This window comes from Rhinopithecus bieti, unplaced genomic scaffold (genome assembly GCF_001698545.2).
Source record: "Rhinopithecus bieti isolate Rb0 unplaced genomic scaffold, ASM169854v2 scaffold_19840, whole genome shotgun sequence".
NCBI lineage: Eukaryota > Metazoa > Chordata > Mammalia > Primates > Cercopithecidae > Rhinopithecus > Rhinopithecus bieti.
In genome coordinates, this window is record NW_016809771.1 from 891,974 (window position 1) to 912,597 (window position 20,624).

Consider the following 20,624-nt stretch of genomic DNA (forward strand, 5'->3'; position numbering starts at 1 on the left):
TTGTAATTAATCATCCATAACAGTGCCGTATGGGAAAATTAGGTTGAGACACTGGTGAAGTGGTTTTCCATGGCCACAGAGGAAGTGGCAGACCTTAGACCTTGGTTAGATTTGAACCAAGGCCCACCTTGGCCTCCCAAAGTGCTAGGATTACAGGCGTGAGCCACTGCCCGGCCGAAAATTGATACGTTTTTCAAATGAGAAGTATTTTTTTTCAAATGGGCGCTGGAAAGTGAGTTTCCTCACATTGCTCATGTTGTGACACTAGGTTGGTGCTATGTAATGACATGGATATGAACGAGCTCCCTACGAACCTCCCCATGGACACTGTGAAGCTTCGCATAGAGAAGACTGTCATCCGCAGAATCTCGGCGGAGGCCTTCTATTACCTGGTGGAGCTCCAGTATCTCTGGGTGACTTACAATTCTGTGGCCACCATTGACCCCAGCAGCTTTTACAACCTGAAGCAACTGCATGAGTTGCGCTTGGATGGGAATTCCCTGGCTGCTTTCCCTTGGGCATCTCTGCTGGACATGCCCCTTCTGAGGACCCTGGACTTGCACAATAACAAAATAACCAGTGTGCCAAATGAGGCATGCAGGTATCTGAAGAACCTTGCCTACTTGGATTTATCAAGCAACAGACTCACCACGTTGCCACCAGATTTCCTGGAGAGCTGGTCTCATTTAGTTACAACACCTTCTGGAGGCCTGGACCTTTCCCCAAGCAGGATTATTCTTGGTAAGCTCGCAAGCCTCTGGGCTTTTCATATATAGGTACTTTGCTGTGCATAGCTTTTGTTGTCCAGTCTTTTAAAATTTACTGGATTTGGCTTTTTACTCTGTAATTGCACTTTCAGTGGCATAGTACCTTATTAGTTAACCTAGGTCAAGTTAACTCTTTCCCCTGTGTAAGGTGAAAGGGCTGTGTGTGCGTGCACGCATGTGTGTACATACATGTGTGGACAAGTGGAAGAGAACTTGAGTCATAAATGGAGAGAGGACCTCTTCTCTTAAAGAGCCTCCAACTGAGAGACAGAATCCACCAACCTGCATAGACTCTTGTGAGCACAGCATTACTCCATACTCTGGTACCAGCTTCTGCTCAGTTGACTTTTCAAACTCTTCATTAGGTTCTTCAGGAGCAGGAGAGGGGCACTGGCATCTTTATGCGATAGCAGTGGCTTCATTAATTAGGAAGAATAGCTTCTAAATTTCCTTAATCTGAAAGGAAATGGTGGAAACATCAGTTATTTTACTGACCCAAAATGGTTCCCTAACTGATTTGGTCTCTTAGTTTAGCTGTGACTGGTTTTGGAATTTTGAACTTGGCCTTGTTTAGGTTCTATGTGTATTTCTCTGGGGTTCTTTTCATCATTATTATTATACTTTATGTGCAGAATGTGTAGGTTTGTTACATAGGTATAAACGTGTCATGGTGGCTTGCTGCACCCATCAACCCGTCATCTACATTAGGTATTTCTCCTAATGCTATCCCTCCCCTAGACCCCTACCCCCCAACAGGCCCCAGTGTATGATGTTCCCCTCCCTGTGTCCATGTGTTCTCATTGTTCAACTCCCACTTATGAGTAAGAACATGCAGTGTTTGGTTTTCTGTTTCTGTGTTAGTTTGCTGAGAATGATGGTTTCCACCTTCATCCATATCCCTGTAAAGGACATGAACTCATCCTTTTTTATGACTGCATAGTATTCCATGGTATACATGTGGCACATTTTCTTTATCCAGTCTATCACTGATGGGCATTTGGGTTGGTTCCCAGTCCTTGCTATTGTGAATAGTGCTGCAATAAACATACGTGTGCATGTGTCTTTATAGTAGAATGATTTATAATCCTTTGGGTATATACCCCGTAATGGGATTGCTGGGTCAAATGGTATTTCTGGTTCTAGGTCCTTGAGGAATTGCCAGACTGTCTTCCACAACGATTGAACTAATTTACACTCCCACCAACAGTGTAAAAGCATTCCTATTTCTCCACATCCTCTCCAGCATCTGTTGTTTCCTGACTTTTTAATGATCGCCATTCTAACTGGTGTGAGATGGTATCTCATTGTGATGTTGATTTGCATTTCTCTAATAACCAGTGATGATGAGCTTTTTTCATATGTTTGTTGGTTGTATAAACGTCTTCTTTTGAGAAGTGTCTGTTCATATCCTCTGCCCACTTTTTGATGGAGTTGTTTTTTTTTTCTTGTAACTTTAAGTTCCTTGTAGATTCTGGATATTAGCTCTTTGTCAGATGGATAGATTGCAAACATTTTCTCCCATTCTGTAGGTTACCTGTGATCACTTTGATGATAGTTTCTTTTGCTGTGCAGAAGCTCTTTAGTTTAATTAGATCCCATTTGTCAATTTTGGGTTTTGTTGCTGTTGCTTTTTGGTGTTTTAGTCATGAAGTCTTTACCCATGCCTATGTCCTGAATGGTATTGCATAGGTTTTCTTCTAGGTTTTTTATGGTTTTAAGTCTTACATTTAAGTCTTTAATCCATGTTCAGTTAATTTTTGTATAAGGTATAAGGAAGGCGTCCAGTTTCGGTTTTCTGCATATGGCTAGCTAGTTTTCCCAACCCCATCTATTAAATAGAAAATCCTTTCCCCATTGCTTGTTTTTGTCAGGCTTGTCAAAGATCAGATGGCTGTAGATGTGTGGTGTTATTTCTGAGGCCTCTGTTCTGTTCCGTTGATCTATATCTCTGTTTTGGTACCAGTACCATGCTGTTTTGGTTACTGTAGCCTTGTAGTATATTTTGAAGTCAGGTAGCATGATGCCTCCAGTTTTGTTCTTTTTGCTTAGGACTGTATTGGCTATATGGGCTCTTTTTTGGTCCCATATGAAATTTAAAGTAGTAGTTTTTTCTAATTCTTTGAAGAAAGTCAATGGTAGCTTGATGGGGATAGCACTGAATCTATAAATTACTTTGGGCAGTATGGCCATTTTCATGATATTGATTCTTCCTATCCATGAGCATGGAATGTTTTTCCATTTGTTTGTGTCTTCTTTTATTTCTTTGAGCAGTGATTTGTAGTTCTCCTTGAAGAGGTCCTTCACATCCCTTGTTAATTGTATTCCTAGGTATTTTTTTCTCTTTTTAGCAATTGTGAATGGGAATTCACTCATGATGTGGCTCTCTGTTTGTCTATTATTGGTGTATAGAAATGCTTGTGATTTTTGCACATTGATTTTGTATCCTGAGAGTTTGCTGAAGTTGCTTATCAGCTTTGGCTAAGATGATGGGGTTTTCTAAATATACAATCATGTCATCTGCAGAGACAATTTGACTTCCTCTCTTTCTATTTGAGTACCCTTTATTTCTTTTTCTTGCCTGATTACCCTGGCCAGAACTTCCAATACTGTGTTGAATAGGAGTGGTGAGAGAGGGCATCCTTGTCTTGTGCCGGTTTTCAGAGGGACTGCTTCCAGCTTTTGACCATTCAGTATGATATTGACTGTGGGTTTGTCATAAAAACTCCTATTATTTTGAGATACGTTCCATCAATACCTAGTTTATTGAGCGTTTTTAGCATGAAAGGGTGTTGAATTTTATCAAAGGCCTTTTCTGCAACTATTGAGATAATCATGTGGTTTTTGTCATTGGTTCTGTTTATATAATGGATTATGTTTATTGATTTGCATATGTTGAACCAGCCTTGCATTCCAGGGATGAAGCCGACTTGGTCGTGGTGGATAAGCTTTTTGATGTGCTGTTGGATTTGATTTGCCAGTATTTTACTGAGGATTTTCATGTCAATGTTCATCAGGGATATTGGCCTGAAATTTTCTTTTTTTGTTGTGTCTCTGCCAGGTTTTGGTATCAGGATGATGCTGGCATCATAAAATGAGTTCCTTTTTTTCTATTGTTTCAAATGGTTTCAGAAGGAATAGCACCAGCTCCTCTTTGTGCCTCTGGTAGAATTCAGCTGTGAATCCATCTGGTCCTGGGCTGTTTTTGGTTGGTTGGCTATTTAATTACTGCCTCAATTTCAGAACTTGTTATTTGTCTATTCAGGGATTCAACTTCATCCTGGTTTAGTATTGGGAGGGTGTATGTGTCCAGGAATTTATCAATTTCTTCTACATTTTCTAGTTTATTTGTGTAGAGGTGTTTATAGTATTCTTTGATGGTAGTTTGTATTTCTTTGAGATCAGTGGTTATATCCTCTATCATTTTTTATTAAGTCTATTTGAGTCTTCTCTCTTTTATTCTTTATTAGTCTTGCTAGTGGTCTATTTTGTTAATCTTTTTTTTTAAACAGCTCCTGGATTCACTGATGTTTTTGAAGGGTTTTTTGGGTCTCTATCTCCTTCAGTTCTGCTCTGATCTTGGTTATTTCTTGTCTTCTGCTAGTTTTTGAATTTGTTTGCTCTTGCTTTACAGTTCTTTTAATTGTGATGTTAGGGTGTCTATTTTAGATCTTTCTCACTTTCTCCTGTGGGAATTTCATGCTTTAAATTTCCCTCTAAACACTGCTTTGGCTGTGTCCCAGAGATTCTGGTACATTGTGTCTTTGTTCTCATTGGTTTCAAAGAATTTATTTATTTCTGACTTAATTTCGTTATTTACCCAGTGGTCATTCAGGAGCAGGTTGTTCAGTTTCCATGTAGTTGTGCAGTTTTGAGTGAGTTTTGTAATCCTTAGTTCTTTTTTTTTGAGACAGAGTCTCGCACTGTCACCTAGGCTGGAGTGCAATGGCACTATCTCAGCTCACTGCAACTTTTGCCTCCCAGGTTCAAGCAGTTCTCCTGCCTCAGCCTCCCAAGTAGCTGGGATTACAGGTGCCCACCACCACATCCAGCACATCTTTTGTATTTTTAGTAGAGATGGGGTTTCACTATGTTGGCCAGGCTGGTCTTGAACTCCTGATCTTGTGATCCTCCTACCTGAGGCTCCCAAAGTGCTGGGATTACAGATGGGAGCCACCATGCCCGGCCAATCCTGAGTTCTAATTTGATTGTACTGTGGTCTGAGAGACTGTTTGTTATGATTTCTGTTCTTTTGCATTTGCTGAGGAGTGTTTTTACCTCCAATTATGTTGTCAATTTTAGAATAAGTGCAATGTGGTGCTGAGAAGAATGTGTATTCTGTTGATTTGGGGTGGAGAGTTCTGTAGATGTCTATTAGGTCTGCTTGGTCCAGAGCTGAGTTCAAGTTCTGAATATCCTTGCTAATTTTCTGTCTGGTTGATCTGTCTAATATTGACAGTGGAATATTATTAAAGTCTCCCACTATTGCTGTGTGGGAGTCTAAGTCTCTTTGTAGATCTCTAAGAACTTGCTTTATGAATCTGGGTGCTCCTGTATTGGATGTACGTATAATTAGAATACTTAGCTCTTCTTGTTGCATTGATCCCTTTACCATTATGTAATGGGCTTCTTTTCTTTGTCTCTTTTGATCTTTGTTGGTTTCAAGTCTATTTTATCAGAGACTAGGATTGCAACCCCTGCTTCTTTTTCTTCTTCTTCTTTTTTTTTTTTGCTTTCCATTTGCTTGGTAAATATTCTCCATCCCTTTATTTTGAACCTATGTGTGTCTTTGCACATGAGATGGGTATCCTGAATACAGCACACAAATAGGTCTTGATTCTTTATCCAATTTGCCAGTCTGTGTCTTTTAATTGGGGGCATTTAGCCCATTTACGTTTAAGGTTAATATTGTTATGTGTGAATCTGATCCTGTCATTATGATGCTAGCTGGTTATTTTGCCTGTTAGTTGATGCAGCCTCTTCATGATGTCGATGATCTTTACAATTTGGCATGTTTTTGTAGTGGCTGGTACTGGTTGTTCCTTTCCATATTTAGTGCTTCCTTCAGGAGCTCTTGGAAGGCAAGCTTGGTGGTGACAAAATTCCTCAGCATTTGCTTGTCTGTAAAGGATTTTATTTCTCCTTTGCTTATGAAGCTTAGTTTGGCTGGATATGAAATTTTGGGTTGAAAATTCTTTTCTTCAAGAAGAAAAATTCTTTTCTTCAAGAAGAAATGTTGAATGTTGGCCCCCACTCTCTTCTGGCTTGTAGGGTTTCTGCAGAGAGATCCGCTGTTAGTCTGATGGGCTTCCCTTTGTGGGTAACCTGACCTTTGTCTCTGGCTGCCCTTAACATTTTTTCCTTCATTCCAACCTTGGTGAATCTGAAGATTGTGTTTCTTGGGGTTGCTCTTCTTCAGGAGTATCTTAGTGGTGTTCTCTGTATTTCCTGAATTTGAATGTTGGTCTGTCTTCCTAGGTTGGGGATATTCTCCTGGATAATATCCTGAAGAGTGTTTTCCAACTTGGTTCCATTTTCCCTGTCACTTTCAGATACACCAATCAAACATAGGTGGTTTGGTCTTTTCACATAGTTCCATATTTCTTGGAGGCTTTGTTTGTTCCTTTTCATTCTTTCTTCTCTAATCTTGTCTTCATGCTTTGTTTCATTAAGTTGATCTTCAATCTCTGACATCCTTTTTTTCCCCTTGATGGATTTGGCTCTTGATACTTGTGTATGCTTCACAAAGTTCTCATGCTGTGTTTTTCAGCTCTATCAGGCCATTTATGTTCTTCTCTAAACGTGTTATTCTAGTTAGCAGTTCCTCTAACCTTTTTTCAAGGTTCTTAGTTTCCTTGCATTGGGTTAGAACATGCTCCTTTAGCTCATAGGAGTTTGTTATTACCCACCTTCTGAAGCCTACTTCTGTCAATTTGTCAAACTCATTCTCCATCCAGTTTTGTTCCCTTGCTGGCGAGGAGTTGTGATCCTTTGGAGGAGAAGATGCATTCTGGTTTTTGGAGTTTTCAGCCTTTTTGTGCTTTTTCTTTCTCATCTTCCTGAACTTATCTACTTTTGATTTTTGATGCTGGCAACCTTTGAATGGGGTTTTTGTGTGGACATCCTTTTTGTTGTTGATGATGCTATTTCTTTCTGTTTGTTAGTTTTCCTTCTACAAGGCTTCTCTGTTGCAGCTCTGCTGGAATTTCCTGGAGGCCCACTCTAGACCCTATTTGCCTAGGTATCACCAGTGGAGGCTGCAGAACAGCAAAGATTGCTGCCTATACTTTCCTCTGGAAGCTTCATCCCAGAGGGGCACCCATCAGATGCCAGCCAGAGATCTCCTGTATGAGGTGTCTGTTGACCCCTGCTGGGAGGTGTCTCCCAGTCACGAGGCATGAGGGTCAGGAATTCACTTGAGAAGACAGTCTGCCCTTTAGCAGAGCTTGAGTACTGTGCTGGGAGATCTGCTGCTGTCTTCAGAGCTGGCAGGCAGGAATGTTTAAGTCTGCTGAAGCTGCACCCACAGCCACCCCTTCCCCCAGGTGTTTGTCCCAGGGAGATGGGAATTTTATGTATAAGCCCCTGACTGGGGCTATTGCCTTTCTATCAGAGATGCCCTGCCCAGAGAGGAGGAATCTAAAGAGGCAGTCTGGCTATAGTGGCTTTGCCTAGCTGTGGTGGGCTCCACCCAGTTTGAACTTCCCAGTGGCTTTGTTTACACTGTGAAGAGAAAACCACCTTATCAAGCTTCAGTAATGACAGATGCCCCTCTACCCACCAAGCTCAAGCATCCCAGGTGGACTTCAGACTGCCATGCTGGCAGCAAGAAGTTCAAGCCAGTGGATCTTAGCTTGCTGGGCTCTGTGGGGCTGGGATCTACTGAGCTAGAACACTTGGGTCCCTGGCTTCAGCTCCCTTTCCAGGGAAGTGAACAGTTCTGTCTCACTGGCATTCCAGGCACCACTGGGGTATGCAAAAAAACTCCTGCAGCTAGCTTGGTGTCTGCCCAAATGGCCACCCAGTTTTGTGCTTGAAAGCCAGGGCCCTAGTGGTGTAGGCATTGGAGAGAATCTCCTGGTCTGTGGGCTGTGAAGACCATGGAAAAAGTGTAGTATCTGGACTGGAGTGCTCTGTCCCGCATGGCACAATCCCTCATGGCTTTCCTTGGCTAGGGGAGGGAGTTCCCTGACCCCTTGTGCTTCCTGGGTGAGGTGATGCCCCACCCTGCTTCGGCTTGCCCTCCGTGAGCTGTACCCACTGTCTAACCAGCCCCAGTGAGATAAGCCAGCTACCTCAGTTGGAAATGCAGAATCACCTGCCTTCTGTGTTGATCTCACTGGGAGCTGCAGACTGGAGCTGTTCCTATTTGGCCATCTTGCCAGCCACCTTCTCTGGGGTTCTTAAAATGTAATCTCCTTCTACCAGTAAGTCCCTCTCTGCCTCTTCATACACACACACACACACTATATATATATATGCTATATATATACACTCTATCTATCTATCTATCTATCTATCTATCTATCTATCTATCTATCTAGAGAAAGAGAGAGCGAGCTTTGCATGGAGTTCTGTACATGGTGAATGCCTAGAACATGTGATTGCCTGATTGAAATTAGTGAACTGGACCCTTTTCAGGGGTATCTGTAGGCAGTGAAGCATTGTAATATTTTGTATGAGACACAAGCCTGAAGCTTTGATCAATCAGTTAGATGTGCTAAAATTTTGTTCCACTTTTTCACCCAATAAGGCTGTGTTGTCCATTCCCAAGTTATTTTCATCATAGCTGCAGCAGAGGTTATATTTCTCAGGAAGATGAAAGAACTTCTGGGCATTTGGCCAGTGAAATGACTTACAAGCCTTTTGGAGTACGAGACANGTCTCTGGCTGCCCTTAACATTTTTTCCTTCATTCCAACCTTGGTGAATCTGAAGATTGTGTTTCTTGGGGTTGCTCTTCTTCAGGAGTATCTTAGTGGTGTTCTCTGTATTTCCTGAATTTGAATGTTGGTCTGTCTTCCTAGGTTGGGGATATTCTCCTGGATAATATCCTGAAGAGTGTTTTCCAACTTGGTTCCATTTTCCCTGTCACTTTCAGATACACCAATCAAACATAGGTGGTTTGGTCTTTTCACATAGTTCCATATTTCTTGGAGGCTTTGTTTGTTCCTTTTCATTCTTTCTTCTCTAATCTTGTCTTCATGCTTTGTTTCATTAAGTTGATCTTCAATCTCTGACATCCTTTTTTTCCCCTTGATGGATTTGGCTCTTGATACTTGTGTATGCTTCACAAAGTTCTCATGCTGTGTTTTCAGCTCTATCAGGCCATTTATGTTCTTCTCTAAACGTGTTATTCTAGTTAGCAGTTCCTCTAACCTTTTTTCAAGGTTCTTAGTTTCCTTGCATTGGGTTAGAACATGCTCCTTTAGCTCATAGGAGTTTGTTATTACCCACCTTCTGAAGCCTACTTCTGTCAATTTGTCAAACTCATTCTCCATCCAGTTTTGTTCCCTTGCTGGCGAGGAGTTGTGATCCTTTGGAGGAGAAGATGCATTCTGGTTTTGGAGTTTTCAGCCTTTTGTGCTTTTCTTTCTCATCTTCCTGAACTTATCTACTTTTGATTTTGATGCTGGCAACCTTTGAATGGGGTTTTGTGTGGACATCCTTTTGTTGTTGATGATGCTATTTCTTTCTGTTTGTTAGTTTTCCTTCTACAAGGCTTCTCTGTTGCAGCTCTGCTGGAATTTCCTGGAGGCCCACTCTAGACCCTATTTGCCTAGGTATCACCAGTGGAGGCTGCAGAACAGCAAAGATTGCTGCCTATACTTTCCTCTGGAAGCTTCATCCCAGAGGGGCACCCATCAGATGCCAGCCAGAGATCTCCTGTATGAGGTGTCTGTTGACCCCTGCTGGGAGGTGTCTCCCAGTCACGAGGCATGAGGGTCAGGAATTCACTTGAGAAGACAGTCTGCCCTTTAGCAGAGCTTGAGTACTGTGCTGGGAGATCTGCTGCTGTCTTCAGAGCTGGCAGGCAGGAATGTTTAAGTCTGCTGAAGCTGCACCCACAGCCACCCCTTCCCCAGGTGTTTGTCCCAGGGAGATGGGAATTTTATGTATAAGCCCCTGACTGGGGCTATTGCCTTTCTATCAGAGATGCCCTGCCCAGAGAGGAGGAATCTAAAGAGGCAGTCTGGCTATAGTGGCTTTGCCTAGCTGTGGTGGGCTCCACCCAGTTTGAACTTCCCAGTGGCTTTGTTTACACTGTGAAGAGAAAACCACCTTATCAAGCTTCAGTAATGACAGATGCCCCTCTACCCACCAAGCTCAAGCATCCCAGGTGGACTTCAGACTGCCATGCTGGCAGCAAGAAGTTCAAGCCAGTGGATCTTAGCTTGCTGGGCTCTGTGGGGCTGGGATCTACTGAGCTAGAACACTTGGGTCCCTGGCTTCAGCTCCCTTTCCAGGGAAGTGAACAGTTCTGTCTCACTGGCATTCCAGGCACCACTGGGGTATGCAAAAAAACTCCTGCAGCTAGCTTGGTGTCTGCCCAAATGGCCACCCAGTTTTGTGCTTGAAAGCCAGGGCCCTAGTGGTGTAGGCATTGGAGAGAATCTCCTGGTCTGTGGGCTGTGAAGACCATGGAAAAGTGTAGTATCTGGACTGGAGTGCTCTGTCCCGCATGGCACAATCCCTCATGGCTTTCCTTGGCTAGGGGAGGGAGTTCCCTGACCCCTTGTGCTTCCTGGGTGAGGTGATGCCCCACCCTGCTTCGGCTTGCCCTCCGTGAGCTGTACCCACTGTCTAACCAGCCCCAGTGAGATAAGCCAGCTACCTCAGTTGGAAATGCAGAATCACCTGCCTTCTGTGTTGATCTCACTGGGAGCTGCAGACTGGAGCTGTTCCTATTTGGCCATCTTGCCAGCCACCTTCTCTGGGGTTCTTAAAATGTAATCTCCTTCTACCAGTAAGTCCCTCTCTGCCTCTTCATACACACACACACACACTATATATATATATGCTATATATATACACTCTATCTATCTATCTATCTATCTATCTATCTATCTATCTATCTATCTAGAGAAAGAGAGAGCGAGCTTTGCATGGAGTTCTGTACATGGTGAATGCCTAGAACATGTGATTGCCTGATTGAAATTAGTGAACTGGACCCTTTTCAGGGGTATCTGTAGGCAGTGAAGCATTGTAATATTTTGTATGAGACACAAGCCTGAAGCTTTGATCAATCAGTTAGATGTGCTAAAATTTTGTTCCACTTTTCACCCAATAAGGCTGTGTTGTCCATTCCCAAGTTATTTTCATCATAGCTGCAGCAGAGGTTATATTTCTCAGGAAGATGAAAGAACTTCTGGGCATTTGGCCAGTGAAATGACTTACAAGCCTTTTGGAGTACGAGACAACATAGATGCTAACTTTGTGCCAGGCATCCTTCCTGACCAGTATCACATGATCAAATATTTCCTGAAATAAAGCACAAGTAAAATATATATTTGTAAAAAAAGAAAGTGCTGTAACAGCACTCACATAACTTTAGCATTGCTTTTGTTGAAATGTCAATGTATTTGGTGTTTACGAGACTAAAAATATGACTAATAAGAACCAGGTAGAAAGAGGAAAACTCATATAAGCTCTTCTTATATAGCTAGTTCATGTTTTCCCCCACTGTTCATCTAGTCCTTTAAACATTTTTTTGTTAGACAATAAAAGTACTATTGTAGAATGGGTTGGAGAATAAAATCACATTAGTTTAACTTAACAGATATTTGTGGAGTTCTTATTATATACACTGATAGGCACATGTAAACCTACACTGCGGTATTTATTTACTTTATTTTAGCCACCAATCTGAACCTTATGAGTAAGGTTAATAGCTAGAAGATTCTATTTCCCTACCTATGTTTCTAAGTTTCCTGGAAAGTAATTCTTGGCTCTAATAGAATTAACCCAATGGAGTAATATAGTAGAAAATAAAATTCAATTACTAAATTGCAATTAATAGCTTTCTAATGATCAGTTACTAACATTACTATGAAGAAGCAATTGATAGAACATTCATATTTTTCCCTTGGGAGTTAAATCTGGATGGGAACTTAGGGATCAAAGGGAAAGGGTTATGAAACTTTACTGTCCATGGGAAGTTACCCAAACAGTTTTAACTGCACTTTAGGGCCCAGAGATTTTAAAAGTGGTAACTTGAAAATACTTCTGTATAACATTAAATTTTAAAACAAGGCTAGGTAACTGTATAAAAAGCATTACCATAACTATGTAAAATGTACAAAACAAAGACTGAAAAAAATTCACTAACTCTTTAGCTATTTTTTTTGGTTAGTGGGACATCTTTTCATTTTTCTGTATTTCCAAAATGTTCTGCAATGATCATGCATGATAATAAATAACAAAGGATAGTATGAAGCATGTTGAGTGGCAGCTGACCTTAGCAAAGCCATGTTTGATATGTTCCCAAAAGGAGAAGAAGAGAGGACTAATTGATGTGGATAAATCACACACAGAAAACTCAGTGTTTTCATCTGGAAAATGGTGATGGCAGGGTTTGCTCCATTTTGTTCAAAGGACTGTAATAAGAAGAAATGAAATATTTCATGTAGCAGTCCTTTAGAATATGAAGTCTACAGTCTCTGAGATTATGCTTTTAGATCAACAATTATCTGTAGAAGTTGTGACTGGGATGGGAGTGTCCTATAAAGACCTCTTTGGCCTTTTTGTTATTCCAACAATATTTGAGCCTTTTAGTTGCATCACTGAATATAGTGATGAGTACCAGTCCTAGATTTTCTAGAACTTAGTGTTTAAGTATAGCAATTATATCTTTCCAGGTGTCCTGTAGAATTTGCCTCTGTGCTGTTATAGTGGGATAGAGTCTGCTTTTACTTAGTTTTTATTACTCTGTGTTGATTATTGTTAGCAGATGGAGGTTCTATTTGTAATAATAACACTAATAGTTAATTTTGATGGAGTTACTCAATGCCAGGTCTGGTTCTTATACTTGACCTATGTAACTTCTAGTCTCACATCAACCCTGTAGTAAATACCACTTCATGCCCATTTTACAGATGAAAAAATGAGACACAAGTTAAGACACTTGCCCAGATTCACTCAACACATAGTGGTGGAGCTGAGCTTTAAGGACAGGCCATCTGGCTCCAGAACCCAGGCGCGTCTTCCCTTCTTTGTAATGCAAAGTATATAATAATAACAGAGTTCCTTTCTTCATATATGCATTACTTTATTGATCACTTTAGATCCATATATTTATGTAATAAAAAAATTAAGGTGAGGTTTTTCAATTACTCTTTCTCTTCTACAGGAGTAAAAATATCAACTTAGTAAAATTGTCCTTTATTGTATCCATGAAAACTTAAACTATTGCCCCGCAAATAAACATTGGAATTAACTATAAAACTAGGTTTTGATTTGTAATGCAGGTAAATTTCCATGGCCTCTTTCTCAAGATTAAGTAAATATTTACACAGGCATATTCTGTAAGTCCTGACGCTGTTTGTCTTAGAGAAAAAGGCCTGTGGTAGGATAAAACATGAAATGCTTTTTTTTTTGGGTGTTGTTTTACTTGTACCTAAATTTGCTGAATTGTAAACATGGGCTCTTTTCCTATTTGAAATGGAGATTGCCTGAAGGGTGATGGCAGCCCTAGTATTTCCAGACTTTTCTAAAATGATGTTAATTTCGTTCAAAAAACACTTATCAATCTCTGTAGATGTGCCCCACCCTTTTTTTGATTTGAGGAAACAAATCTGCATAGGTAAGACTTATGTCTTGCTGGGTGCTCTAATCCTCACCTTCTTTCTATAGCTAGTAAGAAGACAGAATCAAGTTTCAAATTTACAGTTAATCTCCAAAGCATCACTCTTTACTTTTTAAAACCTTGTTTTTAATGGAGACATTAAGGTATACTTTGCATAGGTGAAATGCAGGATTGTAAGTCTACAGTTTGTTAAATTCTGATAAATGTATACCCTTATGTAACTTACACCATTATCAAGATACAGAATATTTCCATTACTCCAGAAAGTTCTGTGTTTCTTTCCAGTCAATCTTGCCTCACCTATTTGAATTTTCATCACTATAGGTTGTGTCTGCTCTAGAATGTTATGTAAATGGAATCATATAAGATACACCTTTGTGCCACGCTTCTTTCACTCAGCATTATGTTTTTGAAAATCATCCATGCTGTTGCATGTGTTGGTGGTTCGTTATTGCAAAATTATATTCAGTTGTATGAATGAAGTAATTGTTTATCCTTTCTCCTGATGTTGGACACATGGGCTGTTTTGAGTTTGGGGCAATAATAAATTAAGCTGCAATTAACATTCTTGTACAAAGCTTTTTGTGGCACATGTTTTCATTTCTCTTGGATAAATTCCTAGGATTGAAATTGCTGGATTATAGAATGGCTATATGACTGGGCGCAGTGGCTCACGCCTGTAATCCCAGCCCTTTGGGAGGCCAAGGCAGGCAGATCAGTTGAGGTCAGGAGTTTGAGACCAGCCTGGCCAATGTGGCGAAACCCTGTCTCTACTAAAAAATACAAAAATTAGTCAGGTGTTGTGGTGCCTGCCTATAGTCCCAGCTACTCAGGAGGCTGAGGTAGGAAAAACCTGGGAGGCGAATGTTGCAGTGAATTGAGATCACGTCACTGCACCCCATCCTGGGTAGAAAAAAAAGGAAAAAAATAATGGCTATATGTATAACTTTTAAGGAAACTGCCCATTTTCCAAAGAGGCTGTATAACATTATACATTCCCACTAGCACTGCATGATAGTCTGGTTGTTCCGTATCCTCGCCAACTAGTTGATGATGTTGGTCTTTTTCATCAGGAAGCAGTATCACAATGTGATTCTTAATTTCTGTTTCCCTAATTATTAATGGCGTTGGCCAGATTTTCATTTGCTTATGGGTCACTGTATATCTTCCTTTATGAACTATCTTTTGCTTAGTTTTTAAGGGTTATTTGTCTTTTCTTTATTGAATATAAGTCTTTTGTCTGTTATATGCATTGTGAATATTTTCTCCAAGGCTGACTTGCCTATTCATTTTTTCCTGGTGTCTTTGGTAAAAAAGGTTTATATTTTGATGACATTTGATTCATTAGTTTTTTTCTTTTATAGTTAGTGCTTTCTGTGTATCATCTAAAAAATATTTGCCTACCGCAAAATCACAGATATGATATTTTCTTATTGTTTTAGCCTTTATACTCAATTTTTAGCTGTATTTTCTTAGCTCTTAAGCTTATAGCTATTATCTATCTCAAAATAGTTTTTGAGTATTGTGTAAAGTAGGGGTTGAGGTGCGAATACGTGTCCACTTGTTCCAGCACCATTCATTAAAAAGACGTTCCTTTCCTCACTGAATTGTTAAACACTATTGTCTCCACAAAGCTGAGTAGGCATAGTCTTTGTCTTCAAGGGCTTATAGTCCTCAGAATAACTTTTGTACAAAAATTTATTGCTCACTTTTCACACAAAATAGCACATTTAGTCCAACTATTCTGATGCATATAAATATTATTCTTTTAGAAAGGATAAAGTTCACTTGGCTCATCCAAGAATAGTTATATAAAGTAAACTAATTAATGCAAATTAGTGTAATTTTAGTTGATGTGTTGCCTTGAAGGAATGCAGTACAAGTAACAGTTTAACTTGAGAGAGTTCTCTTACCTTTGTCCTCAGAAGAAAAAAACACTTAAATGTATTCAGTTCTTGGATCACGATTTTTATTCAGGTTTTAAAATTTGTACCTTTGACCTTAGATGTTTCAAGCTGGAGTAAATAGGCATTTTATTTTTGAGGGATTTAAAAATATTTACATAACTTTTATATATAACCAGTTAAATTAGTTTTTTAAAGAATTTTCTTTCACCATTAATACATTTTTTAATAATTTCAAAGCATGAAATAAATTGTTAACATTATAGCTCTTGAATCTTTCCCTATGCAAACATTTATACTCCAGATAGTGCTGCTTTAACATTTTAAAATTTTTAGTTTATTTTATTTTGAAAGAGTATCTCACTTTGTCACCCAGGCTGGAGTGTAGTGGCATAATCACAGCTTACTGCAGCCTCAACCTCCAGGGCTCGGTTGATCCTCCCAATTCAGCCTCCTGGGTAGCTGGGACAACAGGCAAGTGCCACCACCATACCTGGCTAATTTTTGTATTTTTTGTAGAGACAGTATCTCGCCATGTTGCACAAGCTGGCCTTGAACTCCTGACCTCAATCAATCTTCCCACCTAGCCTCACAAAGTGTTGGGATTACAGGTGTGAGCCATTGTGCCTGGACATTTTTAAATTTGTAAATAATAGCACTTATGACTGCCACTGTGACTCTAAATGTTTTTAGATGGCAAAGAGATGAGTAATGATAGAAAGGGTGTTAGATTATGATGCTAAAAAAAATCTGGGATGTAGGATTCTAAGCCATTTACAAAGTCAAGGTAGTAATATCTTTGTGCTTTGGTTTCCTTTGGTGTAAAATTGGAAGAATAATACCAGATTCCAGAGGTATGGTATAAGGCATAACATGGTGGTTAAGAGCTTTAACCACTGTGGTGGGTGGTTAAGAGCTTTAACCACCATGGTGGTTCAAGATCAGGATGCTGAAGTTCACATCCTGGCTGTCCAACTGTGTAACCTTGGGCATATTCCTTAAGCTTCCTGAACCTTGGTTTTCTCATCTTTAAAATGGGGATGATAATAGTACTACCTATCCCATGCTTTTGTGAGGATTGAGTCAGACCATCCTTCAGACGCTTAGTGCTGTTGTTCTTTGATCTCCTGAATCTCTGCGTGTCTTGTGAGCAGAGGCAGACATTGATTACCTTTTATCCTGCACTACCTTTTCAAAGATTACCTTTTATTCTGCATTACCTTTTCAAGCTGTTTTCAAGAGAACAGCTTTGGAGGTTCAAATATATCTCCTTCCAGAGCAAAGGGTAAGTATGCTTACTGCCCAGTATAATAAAGATGTCTCCCTTCAGTGCTGTGAGCAATGAACTCCTTCAGCCCTGAGCTGGAGTCTTGTCTTCTACCAACATCCATAAAATGATGGCAGGCAAACTTGCCCATATCTGAGGAGTTTCCCAGGATGTGGACCTTTCAGTGCTAAAAGCAAGAAAGTCCTGGGCAAACTGAAATGAACTGCTGGCAAACTGGAATAGGTTGGTCACCCTAAAGTAGGGTCAAATCTCAGGGCCTCTGCAGTTTTGGACAAGCACAGCCTTTGCCACATAGGAAGCAATCAGCAACTTGTAACTTGCATTGCTAGTATTATATAAAGAAAAAAAATCTGGCATAAGTTGAAGTGTTTTCAAAGTATGAAATAGTCTATACATATTATATGACTGAATAAATTTGATGTGCTGGGAGATTTAGAAATTTATCTTAAAATCAAATAGGATAGCTATGTTGAGCATAGCTTTTATATATAGAATATTGACACAAATCTATAGATATAAAATATAAGTAACCTTTTATTTCAATATAAGTGTTTTAGTATCATTCTATTTATGAATTCTTACTATATTAAGGTGGGTGTTTACATGTTCCTTTCTAAATTTTTTGATTGTTTTTATCTAACTTAAAATATCCCCTCTCCTCCTCTTAGGCACTATGATAACATCCCTTTGCCCTAGAGGACACTTGCCAGGGTGCGTCCTATGCTCTTCTCTTCGCTGGTTTTATCTCTCGCTCAGGGAGCAGACACATGATTGGATCCTCATTTTGAGATTTTATTACTTGTGAGAGGCAAGCCATATATTATTTCATTGATTTCTTGCAAACTACAGCTCACAATTCTGACAATACCAATTGATAACAACATTTTTAATCTTTTATAAGGTTTTGTAGATGTTATTGGCACGTTACACACAAACTGACCTGATTAAATTGTTAAATCGTGTGGGTCACAGTCAAACAATCTAATCCAAATTTAGTTCTTTATAATAACATTTACATGTATATAAGCAAAACTGGTTAATGTAAAAAGTACATGTACAAAGTAAAATAAACTACTGAAGGGATTTCAGTCTTTGGAAGAGGTTAGTGATTCCCCCTCCTCTCAATTTTAATAAGTAAAACCAGTTATATTGTTTATAAAAGGAGAATTGACTACTTTTAGTCTGTCTTATAGTCACAGTTGATAAACTAGCTTCACTTTGTATGATATTCACATTTGAACTGTGTATCAGTGTAGACATAGAAAAGTCACAAACTTGAAAGATTTAACGTTTAAAAATAAGCACTATTAGGAGAGTCTAGATCCACAGATTATCTTTAGCACCTCAATCAATAGAGATAAAAATGTTACAAATTAGGCATTCTATCATATTCTTCTGCTTTTTACTGAGTGATGATCGATTTTAGTGTTAGTTTGTTGTTCCATCTATGGTTTCTTTTAGTGTATGATCATTATTTTTATTTTATAGGCAGATAGAACATTACGGGTATAAAAAGCTCTAGCATTTATCTAGTCAACTCTCCCATTTTGCTGAAGAGAAAACTGAGGCTCAGCAAGGTTGCATCATCCAGGTCACAGAATTAATTAATGGTTGAGCCTCATCAGGAACCTAGGCACAGTAAAGTTGGTGAGAATGTCATTTCCTGTTACTTTTAAAATTTCTCTTTCATATATTTAAATCTGGCCTTCACATATCAGGTCAACTAATATGAACAATAATGACTGAATATCTAATGTGGTATCTGGTGGTGAAGTGGGTTTTTGAATGTCTATGAACTGACTGCATTATTATAGGTGTTTCGGTATCTATCAGATCATATCTCCACCATTACTTATGTACTTGTTTTGAATTCTTTCTTAGTAGACGTACAGATTGTATTACATTTGGTTTCTTTTGTTAAGATCAAGAAAATATGGACTCTAGTATAGGGAATATGTTTTATGTGTATGGAATTTGTTACTTATTCAGAGATTGAAATGACTATATTTTACAAAAGATTTTAAGTACTATATTCAGCAAGAAAGTTTAAAGGTCACAGAGATTCTACTGTGAATAAACCATTGTTCAAGGTAATTTCCATGAATTACGTAATTAAAAATTCATGCAACTCTATGAAAGAACTACTACATTCTATAGATGAGGCTGAGAGAGGTTGTTATTATAGATATCTACTCGTGGGAGTGAAGCTTGATAGAACCGAGATTTCAGCCCAGACATTAAGTTCCAGAGCCACACGTAGTCATAGCAATATAAAATAAGCCAGAAAGTCTGCTTATCACATATTGGATGAAAGAGCCAACAGTTAAGACAATAGAATTCAAATTAATATTGGTTCAATAACTAGGTATAGATTAACAACATTAAATATAAGAGGAAAAGTTTAAAGTTATTCACCCATGGAAGAAAAGCATACTTCTAAAACAGGAGATGAAAAAGTAAACTTTTACCAATACTGGCAGAAAAATATGAGCCAGTCATGACTTGCTATTATAATTTTAAAAGTATAATAAAATCTAGAATTTATGAACTAGCAGTTACATTTCCACCATGGTTTGAATTTGTAAAATTGCAGTTCTGTCTTTTCTTCTCAATTTATAATCTACACCATTAGCAAAAAGCTATAACCACAAATTTCTGTGATAAATTTTTTTCTATCTTGGGCTTTATATGAGGCTGTTATGGAACATCACTCCTAAGATCCTAGAGAGACTTTCGCCTGACAGAATGCTCTAAAGCTCCATTTTAGATCCTTCTGAGATTTTAGCACAAAATTTTATAGTCCCACCTGGATTTGATGTTTGCTCTGAAGTTCTATCTTAATTCGAGAATTTTGGAGAGACTGAGAATAAGAAACAGTTTTTTAATTGAACTCAGCAAGTTTTGGTTCCTTTATATTTAACAGTTCTTCTTTAACTGTTGCCTCTCCTTTATACTTTATTACCTGAAACACACCAGGGAGTAGTTTGAACAGTCTTTGTGGAAATATCCTTAGGTAGACCACATTGCATTGCATATGTTTTTGACTTTCCATGTGGACCACAGGTGACAGTGCTGCTAAACTTTTTGCTACTCCATAGCAAAGATCCTCTTTCCCCTAGTTTCCAGCAACATTTTTCTCACTTTTCTTCAAGCTCTCACTGATAGCCTCCTTGAAGGCCCAAAGGCTTCTGCTAACAATTCTGAAAGTGAGACATCCTGAAGATGCTTGCAACCGGAAGCTGTCCGCTAACCGCGTTGCTTGCAGCTGATTCTCTCTTGAAGGAGTATTGAGCAAGTCACCTTCATGGTCACCACATATGACATTCATGCCAAGCCACATTCTTGCTTCCACCAACTTTTTTAGGCTTCTCTCCTGCCATTGCCAGCATCTCACTCTATATTTTTTGCCACACAAAGCTTGCGTTACCTCAATACATCTTCAAATCACATAAAACCATAACCTATTCCAGGCTGAATTTGGTGCCTCTGAGCACCCTATAATACTTACAATACTGTAAGTACTTTCATAACACCTTCGAAAGATCTTTATTACTGTATTGTGGCATTCTATGGTACCTGGATTAAAGTTTTAGCTCTGACACTAATTAGCTTTGTGACCTTGGCCAAGTTACTGGGCCCCTCTGAGGCCTCATCTTTAACATAGGGATAGATAAAGTCTGAGGTGCATCATTAACATAGGGATAATAATATCATTTTTCTCATAGGATTATTGGGATTACATGTGATAATACAGGTAAGTGCTTAGAAGATAATCTAGCAGAGTAAATGCTCAATAAGTATTAGCCATGATTATTAATGATCTGAACTAATGGACAGGATATATTCATCGAGATTGCTGGATTG

The 20,624-nt window shown here is 39.1% G+C and overlaps 1 protein-coding gene and 1 long non-coding RNA gene across 2 annotated transcripts in view; one reads left to right on the top strand and one right to left on the bottom strand.

Moving 5' to 3' along the window:
- The window catches only part of LOC108541025 (uncharacterized), a 19,503-nt gene extending 8,266 nt beyond the window's left edge, over window positions 1-11,237 (bottom strand). Inside the window, exons 1-2 of the long non-coding RNA XR_001888835.1 lie at window positions 11,162-11,237; window positions 1,050-1,223 (exon numbers count right to left, since the gene is read on the bottom strand). This is a non-coding gene — a long non-coding RNA (uncharacterized LOC108541025). The remainder of the gene's footprint in view (window positions 1-1,049; window positions 1,224-11,161) is intronic.
- LRIT3 (leucine rich repeat, Ig-like and transmembrane domains 3) overlaps window positions 1-20,624 on the top strand; it is a 28,692-nt gene that overhangs the window by 3,240 nt on the left and 4,828 nt on the right. Inside the window, exon 2 of the mRNA XM_017890423.1 lies at window positions 269-741. Coding sequence (XP_017745912.1) covers window positions 269-741 — 473 coding nt within the window. The remainder of the gene's footprint in view (window positions 1-268; window positions 742-20,624) is intronic.